The 16,526-nt window shown below is 51.8% G+C and overlaps 1 protein-coding gene across 1 annotated transcript in view; it reads left to right on the top strand.

The window, feature by feature from the left end:
- LOC102543375 (uncharacterized) overlaps positions 1–16,526 on the top strand; it is a 124,567-nt gene that overhangs the window by 65,186 nt on the left and 42,855 nt on the right. Inside the window, 11 exon segments of the mRNA XM_072942128.1 lie at positions 669–806; positions 902–1,018; positions 2,204–2,296; positions 5,410–5,627; positions 7,432–7,625; positions 9,937–10,245; positions 10,910–11,139; positions 11,216–11,357; positions 12,246–12,270; positions 12,372–12,406; positions 12,409–12,443. Of these exon segments, the coding sequence (XP_072798229.1) occupies positions 669–806; positions 902–1,018; positions 2,204–2,296; positions 5,410–5,627; positions 7,432–7,625; positions 9,937–10,245; positions 10,910–11,139; positions 11,216–11,357; positions 12,246–12,270; positions 12,372–12,406; positions 12,409–12,443 (1,536 nt within the window).

Here is a 16,526-nt window from a genome sequence, read left to right on the forward strand (position 1 = left end):
TCTAGTTTCTAAAAGCCACCTGCATTTCTTGGTTCATGGTCCCTTCCTCCAGCTTCAAAGCCAGCAGAGTAGCATCTTCCACTCTCTCTGACTCAGCCCCCTGCCTCCTTCTTATAAGAACTCTTGGGATTACCTTGGGCCCACTGGATAATCCAGAATAATCTCCCCATGTAAGATCCTTAACTGCAAAGTCCCTTTTGCCCTGTAACATATTCACAGGTTGCGGGGTTGAGGATGTGGGTATTTGAGGGCAGAGAAGGTACTATTCTGCCTGCCACACTGTGAATTAAATGTTCTTCCACTTCAGCATGGCTTTGGCCTTGGGGTTTCCAGGTATAACTGCAAGTAGTGATTCTGCGTTCTTCTAGAGATATTTATTGAGCACCTACTATGCGCCAGGACCCATGCTGAGTGTTAGTGAATAGAACAGGTGCCCTGTGAGGCCCTCAGCTATGATCCCTCCAGCCCACTCTGCTAACCCTACCTGTGGGCACTGGGGTTTACCATCCCCGTGCCTATTTCCTTTTCTGGGGGTGGGACAATGTAGATTGTGCTTTTACCCATCCATCTTGTGACCCCCTTGGACTGCTGGGTTCCAAGGGTGGCTCTGCAGGCTCTGAGTGATGGGAAGTCACCTCTCTCAGGGCCTTTGGCTCTTGTACACCCAGGCTCAGAACAGGGAACTCGAGGCCACTTTGAAAGTCAACCAGAAAGTCTTGCTGCACTTGAAGGGCCTGCATCATGACAGATCTCGGCGCGAGGAAATCTGGCACAGCCTGGCCCTGGACTTGGCTCATTCCTCCCAGGTACCTGTCCCCAGGTCAGGCAAGGGCTGGTTTGTGGCCCCCAGGCAGAGCTCGACTGTTGGCGAGAGTAAAGGGTACTGTCTATTCTTTCGCAGCTGAGGTTCCCCCAGGCCCTGAGTTTGAATGGGGACCTTATCTTCAGACGGAGTCCCCAGGGAGCATTCGACAGCAGGGTGGATGCACGGGCTGCTGTCAACAACATCACATCCCAGGTCAGAAGGCTGAGTTCTGCCTCTGTGCTGAGGGAGGAGGGTTTTGACGTTAGTGTGCAGGCATCCTATATGGGACAGCTGAGGAGGTGGAAGAGTGGCCCTGGCAAAAGAACAACACAGTCCTTATTTTGTCAGTGTGCATGTGATTAATCAAGATGCACTATTGTAATAAAAGTTTGCTTTACTGTGAAAGTTTATCCTCCAGTCCTGTCGCAGTTCAGTGTGGCTCAGCTTCACGTAGTCACTCAGGGACCCGTCCTCCCTCCACCTTGTGGCTCTGCCCCAGCTGGCAGATGGGGAGAGAGGGGGTGGGGAATTATACAGGAGGTTTTCATTGGCCAGGCCCCTAAGTACTGCATGCCACTCCTGCCCACTTTCCATTGGCCATAACTCATCACATGACCTTACTCAGCTGCAAGGGAGGCTGGGAAATATAGTTTAGCCGTGTGTCCTGGAGGAAAAGAAAATGCATTTTGGTGACTATATAGCAGTCACTGTAGGCGTAGTCATTAATTCACCATATACAGATTGTGCCTCTGCTGCGTGCCAGGCTCTGTGCAGTATACTGGGGCTGCACAAATGACTGTGTTTCTATTCCCATTTCCAAGGAGCTTTCAAGCTCAAATCCCAGCTCCACTGCTGACTTGCTGTGTGACTTTGGGTAAATTACTCAACCCCCCAATCATCAGTTTTTCTAGCTGTGAAATGGGGATAGTTATAATACCAGCCTACGAGAGCAGGGGTGATGATTAAATAAGATAATTGTAAAGCCAGCTTCCTAGTGCCTGGTTCATGGTCAGGGTTAAATAAAAGGTGGCCATGGACATGGGAGGCATGAGCAGGGACCATGGCAGGGGAAGGAGGGGGTCTGGGGTCCCAGAACTGTCCTCCCAGCTCCATACCTGGGGCCACATTTCTCAAGCTTCCAAGTAATGCAGCCTGAGGGCAATGGTGGTTCAATGGCAGAATTCTCGCCTCCCAAGTAATTGAGCCTGGGTAGAATTTAGGGCTGAGAACCGGCGAGGGAAGATGTTGGTTTCTGGCATCTGCTGTGGGGCCTGGGTTTTGGGCAAACTCTGGGATGCCCTGTCCCTCGTTGGTGCCCAGCCAGCCACCTTCTGGGGTTCTCCTCTTCCTCCTCTGCTCCCTCTGACTTCCCCCTTTTCCATCTCCCCCTCCCAACAGGCCTCGGTCCAGCTGAATGGGTCTGACTCCCACGTGGTGTTTTTCTTCCTGCTCAGACATCCCCAGAGACCAGCATTTCCTCCAAACTTACAGGTACAGATGGTGGTCCCTTTGGGATGACCTCAATTGCCTGCCAAGTATTGTCTCCGAGTAGCCAGCTTGCTGGGAGATGGGGCGGAAGGACGGGAGGATGGAGGCCCCATGGAGGGAGCAGAGGGGAGGCCGCCCCATGATGTTAAGCTCAGCCAGACGGCCCCTCCAGAATCAAGAACAGATGGAAGGGAGGTTTCCAAATCCATCATTTGGAAGTGATTGTCAAGGCAAGAAGGGTTTTTAGCTTCCTGGGGGAGGAAAGGATCACATTTCACCCTTGAAAATGGAAAGAAACAGAATTGTCCTCCAAACCCTGTCTTGTAATTGGGCTTCGGAGAAGTTGTATGAACCTTCAAAATGGGTTTTTGACCCTAGAATAATTTGCCCAGTGTTGGGTAGAATTACTAAAGGGTTTCTACAAGGAGATACAGGGTCAGAGAAGGGAGATCAGGCGGAAAGGCTGTGCCCTGCTCCCCCAGGGCCGGCTCCTTAGAAAGCTGCCTACTTCGGTTGCTTCACTGAGGAAGCCATGTGTGCTGTGGACATGGGAATTAGACGGTGGGCTGGGACACGGAGGTATAGATGGGTAATCCGAACACTGATGAGGACCGGAATTTAATAGCAGTTTTTAAATGCCTGCTGTGCCTTCAGCCCTGTGCCTGTGGGTTTCAGAAACTCGAGTGGAGCCTGAATTATGGAAAGTGATCTTTCTCAGAGGCACGTTCTCTCTCGTGTCGGTATCTCTGAAATCAGGATATGTCTTCAGGTCTCCATAGGTTCGTTGTTTCATTAGCAGCCTTTCTGCTTTCGAAGAGACGTATAAAATCATGGCATCTTAGATTCTAAGATTTGCCGTCATTGTAATCACTTACAGCGGGATCTGGCATCTGTTGAGTCTTTATTGTGTGGTAGGCTCAGTTCTAAACCCTTTACCTTTTATTTAAACAAAGCTTTTTTGGGAGGGGGAGGTAATTAGGTTTGTTCATTTCTTTCTTTTTTAATGGTGGTACTGGGGATTGAACCTTGGACCTCGTGTGTGCTAAGCATGCGCTCTACCACTGAGCTACACCCTACACCCTGTTCTAAACCCGTCATGTGGATCATCTCACACATGCCTCGTGATGGTGCTGTTGTGGCATTTTGTAGATGACTCTAAGGCATAGCCAGATGACGACCTGTATAAGGTCACCGCGGGCATAAGTAGGGGATCTTGGACAGGAACCCAGGTGGTCTGGCTGCAGAGCCCAGGCCACTCATGGAGGGCAGGGACAGGTCCCGTTGGAAGCTTGGATGCTGGGTCACCTGATGGCTTCTGACTTTACTATTACTTTTAAAAGCAGCAGAATCCTTTACTTATCTCTCTGATTGAGTGGGGGTGGGGGAAGGGAGCAGGAGCCCAGCCTTGCCAGCCCCTGTTTACCGTCTTGAAACTCTCCCAGAGTGTCCCCACGCTGGTGCTTTTAACCTGATTTTCTTTATCACTTCCCCAAACCAAAGAGGCTTTTTAGACATTTTTTTCCTAATTGCCCTCGCTAAGAATTTCTGTAATTCCACAGACGTCCTGTATTTCTATTATGAGCTGATGCATATCTATGCCCTATATATATTAAAGAAATTTTAACCTGCCCCCTGCTGAGAACCCATTGTGCATTTGGGGGCAATATTGCCCTCACTGAGAAGGCCTGGTCTGCAGGACCCTTCAGCCCTCAGAGGCCAGTCGGAGAAACCGCAGTGTCGCCTAGAAGTTCCCAGCCCAAGCTGCATGTTGCAACCACCTGGAGAGGTGTTAGAACATACCCGGACCCCAGCCTGGAGATGCTGAGTTGATTGGTCAAGGGGTCCCCGGCAACCATTACAAAATTAATAAACTTCACTTTTAGAGCAGTCTTAGGTTTACAGAAAAATTGGGCCGAAAGTACGGAGAGTTGCCCACAGACTTCCTTCCCCGCCAGGACAGGTTCCCTTCGTAATAACATCTTGCATCAGTGTGGAACATTCGTTAAAACTGACAGATCGATATTTATTATTAACTCAAGTCCGTAGTTTAAGGCTTCCCTCCCTGTATTGTGCATGCTGTGGGTGTGGCCAAATGCATGATGTCATAGATCGGCCTTTACTGTACCACGCAGAGTGTTTTCACTGCCCCCCAAATCCTCCAGACTCCACCTGTTCCTCCCTCTTAACCTCTGGCTACCTCCGAGCCACTTTCTGTCTTTTCCATTTTACCTTCTCCCCAAATGTCATCTAGCTGGAGTCATTCAGGATGTAGCCTTGACATGAAAGATTGGCTGCTTTTATCGAGCAGTATGCACTTACAGTCTTTCCTGTCTTTTCATGGCTTGACGGCTCATTTCTTTTTGTCAGTGAGTAATATTCCATTGCACGGATATACTACAGTTTATTAGTTCAGATATGGCGGGGCCAGGCATACTTTTTAAAGCTTCCCACGTGATTGCAATGTGCAGACTAGGCTAGGCCAGTTCCTACCCTGTAGATGAGGAAACTGAGGCACAGGTCAGGAAAGAAGGGAGGAGTGGGCCTCCCTGCCCCTGACCCGCTCCTCCCCCCATCACCTTGGTGGGCCTGGCCAAGCCTTTGCTCCAGCCTGACCCCAGGCGTGGCCCCCCTTTATGCTCCGACACGCTCCCCTTTGACCTCCAGAGTTTCTGGGTGTCCTCTGGGCCCCCGAGGACAGTGTTAGGGGCATCCTTTTCTGTAACTCAGTTGTGTGGGGGTCCTCTGCTTCCCCCAGCATCTCCCTTCAGGCATAAGCATGAGTTTTAGAGCCAAGTAGGCCCAGGCTGAATATGTGAAACTCCTTTGAGCCTCAGTTTCCCCATTTGTAAGACAGAAACTCCTCTTCATATGTGTTGTAAAGGACAAGATGAGACTCTGTTCCTGGCCCAGGAGCTGGGGTCAGGGAAGGCTGTCCTTCATTCTTCCCTCTGTCTCATTTCTCTTCCTGAGTGTTTGCTGTGTGCTACGTTTGGTGATGCTCAGAGCTGGAGTGGCTCAGGAAGGCTTCCTGGAAGAAGGGGAATCCTGTGTATCCAGCTCCCACAGACCCTTTCTGTCCCCTCTCTGCTTCTGAGCCCTCTCCTGCCTCCCTGCAGGTGCAGGCGGCTGCCGGGCACTACAAAGGGCGCAGCCTCAATGGCTCCCTGTCTGTGCACACGTCTGACAAGGAGCTGGTTCTGCTGGAGGCCAACGCCAGCCAGGATACCTGGAGAAGCAGCCGGGGCTGGGGTATGAGTGTCCTCCTCCGCCAGGAGGTCCTCAGAGCCCCCAGGACTGTTCGGCTGCAGCTGTCCAGCAAGGTTTCCCCAGCCAGGTGCCGGTCCCCACGTGGCCTGCGAGGGGGGAATGGGGCTCCAAAGGCCAAAGGGCTGGTGTCCTGGGAGATGGGAAGACATCACTCAGGTGCCCTCTTCTGTCGTTCTGGGACCCTGCCTAAAATTACCCCCATTTGTGCCTCTCTTGATTTTAAGGCATTGAGGGAATGGAAGGAGGAGGCATTCAATTTTCCACTTTTATCTTTGCTTTTTCAGTTGTAAGAGCATTCACTGTAGATGACTTGAAAGATTATAATAGCATATAAAGAATAAAACAAAAATCACTGGAGGTAGTCATGGGGAATAATGTTGATGTATTTCCCTCCAGTCTTTCATCTCTGACTATATTTTCACATATTTGATACATCCACTATGATATGGCCAACAAGAACCTGGCGGTATTGAGCCAGCCTGGGTTCAAATCCCAGCTCTGCCATCACTGCCTCTCAGACCTTGGGAAAGACACTGTGCCCTTCTGTGCCTCAGTTTCTCAACCTGCTTCTTAGCTTTGTCCTAGGATTAACTGAACTGTACATGTGAATTCCAAATCAGCATCTGGCCGGTGAGAATGGTCACTACCAGCTGCCATTATTGATGCTACTCCAAGGATGGCAGGTTCTGGGACAAATTAGGTCTCCATTAAATGTTAGTTCCCTTTTTCATTTACACCCCCAGCTTTGGCAGCTTTTTTGAATTCAAGGATGTCTAAGGCTTTGGACGTGGTCCTAGATAACCCTGCCCCCTGAATTACCATCTACAGCTGTCTGTCCATCCACCTATACATCCATCTGTCCAGCTGCCCATCCTATTCCCAATCCAAAAATGGTTTGAGGCAGATTATAAAAATGTATATTGTTCTGGGTCAGGAATTGGCAAATTTTCATTAAAGGGCCAGATGGTAAATATTTTCAGATCTCTGGGCCATATGGTCCCTGTTGCCAGTACTCTGCTGTGATAGCACAAAAGCATCATAGACAACATGTTAATGAATGGGTGTGGCCGAGTTCCAGTAAGACTTTATTTCCTGACAAGTGGTGGGCTAGTTTACGCACATAATTTGCCAACTCTTGTTCTGGATTTTAAAAAATACATGAGGAAATTAAGGTGAAGGGAAAAGAAAAATGGGAAAGTGCTCTAAGTGGCATCAGTAAATGAAATGCATGCTATTTTCTAGAGCTGAGTTGAAGATTTGACTCTGAGCTTCCTCGTAGCCAGTGCAAAAAGAGAAACCAACCAGCAGCTTTATTTGCAAATAATGCCTTCCTTATGGAGAAACACACACACTCACATACTTGTGTGAGTGTGCACCAAGGAAAGCATGGCTTATCTTGTTCCTGGTCTTCGTACTCAAGAGGAGTATTTCCCGTGGTATCCTATAAAGAGCATATCATGTGGATGATAGGGACCATGTCCCCTGCCCCAGTTCTTCAGGAAGTTTAATAGCAGGCTTCTTGGGGCTGTTTTTACTATTCTCATCCCTCACCATAATAACATACATTGATAACTCATTAGCAATACCAGTTCAACATCAGTAGTTCCATTTTATCCTCCACTTTATAGAAGAAGAAACTGAGGCTCAGAGAGGTTATGTCCTTATGCAAGGCCACAGCAGCACTGAGATTCCAACCCAGGTTTGACTGCTCTCAAAGCCGATGATCTTAACCCCCTGTTACACTGCATCCTTGTGGGCTGAGGGCCCAGAGGGGCAGTCCTATGATGGGTCTGGACAGTAGGGTTCTGGAATGCACCTCTTATGGCCTGGCCTGCTCATCTGGCCTGCTTCTCCATCACTTGCCTTCCTAGGATGTGGCTGTTTTCCAAGGCACTGCTGGACCAGAACACAGCACAACTGCTCCTCAGGGCATCCGAGGAGCAGAGGGGAGGCCAGGTCCTGACCCTGCAGGGCCAAGTCCAGCACACAGTGGCTGCCTGGGCAGCCATGCCCCACGTTCTGACCCTCACAGGCATGCTGAAACAGAAGGAGACGCTCAAAGAGGGTGAGGGAATGGGGAACTCCATGGGCCAGGGGCAGTGGGGATTTGGGGCAAGCACTTTCTATGCATCCACAGGGTAGATTAAATCCTGCATGTTTTCTGGTCCACTGATGCTCAATTTCAGCTCCTCACACACTGGTGATACCCTTTTGTCAGAAATTAATACCCATTCTGACAAAGTGAATCTTTCGCTATCTAAATATGAAACAAGCTTCCTTATGCAGGACTTGTCAGAGCCTTAACTTGCTAATGGACTTTGGAAATATCCAAGAGGTAGAATTGGGTGCAGTGTTCCCCAGACAAATTTTTTCTAATGCTTTTTTTCCTTCTAGTTTTATTGAGATATAGTTGACATGCAGCTCTGTATAAGTTTGTGTACAGCATAGTGTTGGACTTACATACATTGTGAAATGGTTATCACAAGAAGTTCAGTGAACATTCATCAGCTCATACAGACCCAAAATTAAAGAAACAGAAAAAATGTTTTTCTTATGATGAGAGCTCTTAAGATTTACTCTCCTAACAACTTCTGTGTACATACAGAGTGTTAATTATATGTATCATGTTGTATGTTATATTCCTGGTACTTATTTATAGTATAGCTGGAAGTTTGTACCTTTTGGCTACCTTCATCCAATCCCCCATCCCCGCCTCTGGTAACCACAAATCTAATCTCTTCTTTTTCTCCAATTGAAGTATAATTGATGTGCACTATTATATAAGTTATAGGTTGTGCAACATAGTGATTCACAATTTTTAAAGGTTATACTCCATTTCAGGTATTATAAAATATGGCTATATTCCTTGTGTTTTACAATATATCCTTCTGGCTTATTTATTTTATACATAATAGTTTGTACCTCTTACTCCCCTCCCTCTATCTTATGGCTCACCCCTCCCCTTTCCCCACTGGTAACCCACTGGTTTATTCTCTATATCTGTAAATCTGTTTTTTTTGTTGTATTCACTAGTTTTTTTTTATTTTTTAGATTCCACGTTTAAGTGATATCATCAGTATTTGTCTTTCTCTGTCTGACTTATTTCATTTAGCATAATGCCCTCCAAGTCCATCCATGTTGCTGCAAATGGTAAAATTCCATTCCTTTTTTATGGCTGAGTAGTATTCCATTGTGTGTGTAATCACATCTTCTTTATCCCTTCATCTGTTAATGAACACTTAGGTTGCTTCCATACCTTGGCGATTGTAAATAACGCTGCTATGAACATTGGAGTGTATGTATCTCTTGGAATTAGTATTTTCATTTTTTTTCTATATATACCCAGGAGTCAAATTGCTAGGTCATATGGTAGTTCTATTTTTAGTTTTTTGAGAAATCTCCATGCTGCTTTGGCTGTACTGTAAATTGGCTGCACCAATTTACATTCCCACCAACAGTGTACGAGGATTCCCTTTTCTCCACATCCTCGCCAACATGTTTTATTTGTGTTCTTTTTGATGACAGCCTTTCTGACAGGTGTGAGGTGATCTCACCCTTGCCCTAACCCTCACCCTAACCCTAACCGTAAGGCCCTACAACATAAGGAATTTGTAAAACCGTGGTTGCAAGATTCTGCAAGAAAGTTCTATCTGTATGGAAAGTGCTCCAGACTCTGTGATAGAGTTTAGCATGAGTTCCTTTTTGGAAGCATAGAACAATGGTGTTTAACCCAACCTGGGTGTGCAGAGGGGCCAAGGAAGGCTTTCTGGAGGTGGTGACCCTGCAGTCATATTTTGAATGACAGGAGGGAGGTATAAGGGGACTTGGACCACGTTAAGGCCCTACTGGAGCCCGGTGGGGTTAGGACACCTAAATGATTCTGGTAAGAGCAAGAATTTCCCTAATGCATGAGTCATGTATGGGCCTGGGACTGGCTCAGTGGTGTGGAATCTTTTCCTTTGGATGGAAGAGACCTCTGAGCCATTTTTCTATCCCTAGAATTCCAGGTTGGAGCCCTCAGGGCTTCCCAGGTTTCAGTTTTGTTGTCTGTAAGATGGAGTCCTTCCGTCACGGTGGTCTGTCACTCTCTTGAGCAGGATTGAGCACTGATATTAACAGACATGCCTTATCAGACTTGCTGCTTTTTTGCCAAAGCTCCTTTATTTGTGAATTAGTTTGGCTGGTTCTCAGAGCATCCTGGGAGGGAGCTGATTTAATTTGGTCCATTTTCAGATATGCCCTTTCTGACATGCGTGAGAATTACATCATGGACCTAGGAACTTTCTGCCCCAGAATTCTTTATCTTCCTTCCCGAAGCAGCCCAGTCCCCTGGGCTGACCCCCTCCTCTGTACGGCTTCTCTCCCATCCTCTGCAGGCACTATCAAGGTCACTGCTGACTCAGCAGTGCTAGGATTCCTCCTGCGGGACAAGCATGAGAAGTCAGGGAACAGCACTACTGTGCACAGTGTGTCCTGCATCCTTGCCCAGAACAGCAGCCAGACCCTGCCAGGAGAGCTCCGACTGAGGGGGCGACTGCAAGCCCAGATGGGGAGCCTTGGGGGCCAGGCCAGCCTCTGGGCTGACGCGGCCAGCCTGTCTCTGGGTGGAGTCTGCACCTGGGGCCCTGGGCATGGCCAGCTCTCAGGCAGCCTGAGTCACAACATCAGCACCTTGAGTGAAGCAGGTAGGAGGGGTGGACAGGGCCCAGTGACCTCCTGCCCCAGAGACTCTCAGGGCCTGAAGCCAAGGGAGTTAAAGGAGCCCCCAGTCCCCAAATCCACCTTCCAGCTGTCTCCTCCCCCTACCAGTGCCTCCCAGTACCTCCATCTTCCTTGGGATGTTACTCAACACCAGTTGCGGCCCAGTATAGACACACTTCCAAACCAGATGGCAGACAGCCCCTGTTGCCACCCCCTCCCCCAGGACTCCCCCCACCGCCCTCCCAGTCCAGCTTCCCCGGCTTGGAAGCTAGCAGGGCCTCCAGGATGTGCTCCTGCATGGCAGTTCAGAAATAGCTCTGACACTTCTTGGGGACATTTGCATGAGTCCTGGAGGGGTTCAAAGGAGAAGCAGTGAGGGGAGAGCGCAGACGCAGACCCCTACACCCCTTTTGCTTTCTGAGAGCCTGTCCCTGTCTTTGAGGGGTTAGAAATCCGAAGGGGACACTGGACCTATCACTTGCTCTGTGTGGCCATTATGGTGTTTGTTAGGTGGGACCTGGGGGTGAGTCTGCCTCAGGGCTCAGGGGCCCCACCAGAGAGAAGGTGGGATCTCAGAGACCCCCGTTCTGGCTCCGGTGGACCTTAAACTGGGCTCCTCGTTTCTGTAATTCCTCCTCTCGCCCCCAGGACTCCCCTCCGAGGCAGGGATGCTCCTGTCTCACACCCATGTGGCTTCCAACCTCTCAGTTCGTGTGATGCTGGGTAGTTTGGGGGCCCAGCTGGATGCCGCCCTTGGCCTGGAGGGCAGGGCTACCAGTGACCTGGGCAGCCGGCTCCATGCCAGCCTGGGCCACACGGTGCCTGGCCTCAGGCGCTGGGGCCTCCCCTTCACCGTGGACGGCCGCGGACACTTGCAGGTGGGTGAGAGGGCTGGACCCGGGCCCTATGGGGGCAGTGGGTCTGAGGGACACCCACAGCTCTGCTTCTGCCCAGAGCATGGGACCCAGTCTGGCTGCTGGGCTGACAGTAAGCGTGGAGGATGAGCAGCTGCGTATAGCCCTGGAGAAGAGGGAAGCCAGTGGCCACCCGGGGCTGGCCCTAGGGCTGCACCGTGGCCTCTGGCAGCTCCAGGTGAGTGACTCAAGGCCCCCATGTAGGTGGGCCCAAACCAGCCCATGGGAGGGCTGCTGCTTCTGCAAGTTACCTGGTCACCTACCCAGATCCCACTGCTAGAGCCCCTCCCATTGCCTTAGCCCACCCACTGCCTTAACCCCACCTGCTGCTATAGCCCCTCCCACTGCCTTAGCCCCTCCCACTGCCTTAGCTCCTTCCGCCTTCCCTCCCAGCCTTCCACCAAATTCCCCACCCTCCCCTCCCATCTATCCACCTCACTTCCTTCCTCCCCACCCTACCTTCACCTCTTCTCTTTCTTCTGTCCACTTGTCCTCCTGTCCTTCTGTCAGCGCTTCCTCCCCCACCACCCTAACTGCAAGTGTAATGAGGCAGCCACCTCAGAGGCACTCCTGGTCTATCTGGCAAAATTAAAACTGCTGAGACTCTTGCCCATCAGCTCGTGTTCTGGGTACGTCCCCCGGAGAACCTAGAACACGAGGCGAGGAAACACGGACACAGCTGTCTTCTGCATTGTTCTCAAGAACAAAAAGCAGGAAGCCACCTCTGTGCCCATCACAGCCGTGGTGGCGTGGCTAAACCATCCGAAGTGTGCGGGAGGCCGGGTGAGCGATCAAGGCGTGGGGGCCCCAAGCCAGGCTGCTTCATTGCTTACTAATTGTGCAACTTCAGGCCAGTTGCTTACTCGTTCGGTGCCTCAGTGCTCTCATCTGTGAAATGGGACTGTTAACAATCCTCCTATAGTTACCTGGAGGATCAGATGAGGATCCAGTTAGATCCTGGCCCACACAGGCCCTGTGAGGACATGAGCTCTGGTTGCTTCTGTTTTTGACGATGCTGTGGGGTAGCACTCGGGTCTACACAAACCTCTCTTCGGGGGCTCTCTTGCCAGGGAGGCCTTCACAAAGGGAGATGAGGTCGAGCTGGATCTTAGTACTCTGACTGAGGTCAAGGTCAGGGGAAGAAGCCTCATGCCTATACATGCCCCTTACCCACCTCACTGGTCTCCACAGGCCAGTTGCAGTGGAGACGCCTCGCCTGCCCAGCTGTCAGGGTCTGCTGGGGAAATGTCACCGGGTGGCCTCTTGAAGTACAGGGGTCTTTGTCACTGGCAGGGCAGTGGTGGTAGATGATAGTCTACCTCTGGGGTGGGGGGCAGGCGTGGCCTGAGTACTGGGGGCTGCCTACGGAATGGCTGGGGGCCTGGGACCACTGCCAGGCTTACCCACACAGTCCCCTCCTCCAAACCCTCCACATCCTCAGTGACATGCATCTGGGCTCCCAGTCCTGAGTGGGCACCCAGCCCAACCTGACAGCAGATGGGTGGTCCCTTCTGTAAACACAGTTAAGACATTGACCCAGTATCTCAGTATCTCAAACCAGCCTCTGCCACAGGGGGTTGCGCTGGGAATAGGCACACCTGGGCCTTTAGGGCAGATGGACTGGGGGGCTCACAGTGCATGTGCTACCTGGGCTGGGGCACAGCCCAGCTTAGGTATTTCTGAGCTCTCCTGGGCCAGGGAAGAGGTGGACAGTAGGCCCTCTCCTGTGCATGGCCGGACTCCCTAATCTCCAGTGGGCCTCTGTGGCTCCTGGACTAAGAGCTATGGGTGAACTGGTCATGGGGCAACCACTGGGGCTGCCTGGGGACCTTGTCAGTGCTGCCTTGCAGCCAGCTGGTTGTAGGCCTGACTTGGCTGGGCTCTCAGCCCAGCTGGTTATGGGGAGCCGGCCAGTGAGTGTAGCCCTGAGGACTGCCTGGGGGAGGAGGACAGAGGTGTTTCTGCTCCTGAAGCACACTGGCCTGGCTGCTTGCTGGGATCCGCTTGGGGGAGCTAGGTCCAGGGAGCTGACCTGCTCGGGGATTGGAGAGACGTGAGCCTGGAGGCTGTGAGTCAGCACTGCAGCGTGTCCAGCCTAGGGCACTGCCTGGGGGCCCTGGGAGCTGGTGCTACTGCCTGGCTGTACAGGTAGAGGGAACATGGCATCCTGGGGGAGGACTGTTTCTGCCAGCTTCACCTCTGTGAGCATGAAAGATGCGATGCTTTCATGCCACCAGCTTGGGCAGTGGTAGCAGCTTCAGTCAACACAGGAAGACACAAGGACCAGAAATTCAGACCAACATGACTTTCCATCCTGCCCTACTGCTCACCTGCTGTGTGACTTTTAGCCAGATCTTAACCTCCCTGAGCCTCAGCCACATCGTCTGTAAACTGCAGGTGGCAAAACCTACCTTATAAGTGTTGAGCATGATAGAGCCAGCGCACCTCGAGTGACGCTCTCAGCTTGGTATCCTTTCTTTTGCCTTGGTTTCAGCTACCAAGTGAATCACGATCTCATTTTACCGATGTGGAAACTGAGGCTCCAGAAGGTGAAGTTACCTTCCCAAGGTCACACAGTGGTCTGAATGGTGGGAAGGTTAACCAAGAGAATTGAGGATCAGGATTGAAAAGATCCTGTGGGCTAGTGGGATGGGCTGCCTCCCCCCAGAGGAAACTCAAGAGTAGAGGGGCACAGGGAGTTACGGCTACACGCGTGAGAGAGACCGAGGGGGAGGTGATTGCTGGAGAGACTAACTGTAAGAGGGTTAGGACAAGAGCCATGGAAGGTCCTTCCTTTTTTTTTTTTTTTTGACTTGGTTTATTGAAACTAGTCAATTTTAAGATTCATCAAATCAATAAAAGTAAAGAAAAGAAAGATAAATAATAAAACATGGTCTGGAACTCCAGGAAAGGGCTAGAAATCAGACATTCCTTAGTCCTAGAGCTGGCCAGTGACATCCAGGTGAGAGAACCCGTGGTCTGGGCCCTGTGGTCGGCCACCCCCGATCTACGTGGCCCCTTGGTGGTCTCCACTTAGCTGCAGTGGGGCTAATGTGGGTGTTCGCCCTATCGTTGGTGGCTCTGTCCCCTCCCCAGGCAGATGAGCGCAGGGTGACAGAAAGAGGCTGAGAGCAGCTCCTCGTTCTCTCATGGGGGGGTAGATGCCCCAGGACCCCACAGATCCTGAGAACACACCACCTAGAGCTGAGGTGACTTCCATTTGGGGCATTAGGAAGGATGTGTCCAGATAAGCCACGTGAGAGAGGTTGAGAGGCCTGAGACTATCGCGGAAGAGAGAGGAGGAAACGGAGGGGAGGGGATGCTGGGGACCCTGATAGGGGTCAGATTTCGTGACTCCCTGGGAGGCCAGTTTCAGCTCTTAAGAGAGAAGCGCTTTGTAGGAGCATCGCCGGTTAACTGGGGTCATGGATGCCCAGGGGGTTGGGAGCTCCCTTGACTGCCTGTGGCCAAGAAGAGAGCTGCACACTTAGTGGGGTGCTGTGGGACACCGCTTGGCCTCACCTTTCCTTTCTTGGGGGCAGAATCCGGCCGTGCTATCCTTGAATGTCTCCTTCCTGGTCCACGCCCTTGGGGCCAGCCTGGTGACTCGGGTATCTTCTGGGGACACCTTCGCCCAGGCCCACGTCCGCACAGCCTGTGGCCGCCATGCCCATCTGGACACCAGCCTCCAGCATGCGTGGCCCCCACTTCAGGCACTGGGGGTTCCCCCTAACAACCACATCCGAATGTCTGCTGGGGGAGACGACCCCCCCAGGGCTCAGCTGGAGGTGGCCCTGGGCCCCTGTACCCTGACCACCCATGGGGATGTCAGGACAAAGGCCAATACCACACACACCAACTGGACCCTGTCTCTGGTGAATTGCTGCCCCCGGCTGGAGGTAAGCCCCTTCCCCACCAGTCAATGCTCTCCACAAGCTATTAACTGCCTACTGTATGCCCAGCTCTGCTCTTGGCATGAGAAACTTTTGTTTTTTTTTTTTTTTTTTTTTTTTTTTTACTATTGTCACTTGAATTGGGGAACTCATTGACTTCAAAGCTTTGAGCCAAAAATGGAACCTGAACTGAATTTTCTCCCCTTTCACAAAGGGCCCTCCTGAGATACTGGTTCCCTCCCTTTCTGGGGCTCAAGTTGATGGTTTCTCACGACCTCCCTTAGCCCATTCCTGGGGCTAAGGACTCAGGAGCAGGAATGAGCACAGTGAAGCAGAGCTGACATTTTTTGGGCACATGGACTGAGTGTTCTCTGAGGCTTCACAGACATGCTCCTTAAATCCTCCGCCCCAGGAGGAAGGGGCTGCTTCTACCCCTAGTCCCTGGTGATGCACTGGAGCCCAGATAGGTGGGGGGACCCTCTCATTCCCATCTCGGGCTGGTGCCCCTATGTGGGGTGTGTCTTGGGCCCCAGTGGAGTGAGTAGCCTGGGGTCTCCGCCATCCAGCCGACGAACACTAATGTAAATGACCTATTTCCAAGAATCAGTGCTTCCTGGGTGCCTGGCTCTGGGCTCACAAGTCACACATATTATGTTATTTACCTCTCCCAGCAACTTAGGAGTCCACTTCCATTTTGGAGATGGGTAAACTGAGGTCACAGGTTTAGAAAGACAGAGTCAGTGGTGGAGCCCGAACTTGAGCCCACATCTCTCAATGGTGTACTTTGCAGAGGGAGGTGCTGGGAGAGTTCAGGTCATGGGGCCAATGCTGCCCTCTTTCCACCTTGGCCCATCTCCATCTTTCTGACTTTGGCTTCTAAAGCTGTGCCTAAATCCAGCCATTTTCCCCACATTCCAGGCAACAGGAATCCCGCAGGCCCTGCACTCTGAGGGCAGCCTGACCTGGGGCCCCTGCAAGTTTGACCTGGCTACAGACCTCCACAGTGACCATGGAGACGCCCACCTGCAGCTGGCCCACACCTGCGGGCCCCAGACCTCGGTCCTCGGGCGCCTGACACACTCCCTGCCCCTGCTGGACCGCCTGGGCCTGCCACCCCGGAGCACCATCAGCCTGACTGCCCAGCCCGGCCCTGCCACCCACAGCTCCCTGGACCTCCAGCTGGGGCCGTGCCAGCTGCAGGGCGCCCTGGAGCAGCGCACTGGGGACCAAAGCACATGGATGCTGGCCACCCAGCCAGGCTGCCCGCTGCTGGAGGTGCGTCTGGCAAGCCAGCAGGGTGACCAGTGAGGCAGCTTCCAGAACCCCTGTGTGAGGCCTGAGCCTGGCTGGCATCTCCCTCCAGGGGCTTCCCAAGATCCCAGCTACTATTTCCCAAATGCCCTCCTGGATACTTGGCCCCTATTTTCTGTAATCCCATGTTCCCATTTGGCAGATGAG

The sequence above is a fragment of the Vicugna pacos genome, chromosome 18, assembly GCF_048564905.1.
Source record: "Vicugna pacos chromosome 18, VicPac4, whole genome shotgun sequence".
NCBI classification, from domain to species: Eukaryota; Metazoa; Chordata; class Mammalia; order Artiodactyla; family Camelidae; genus Vicugna; species Vicugna pacos.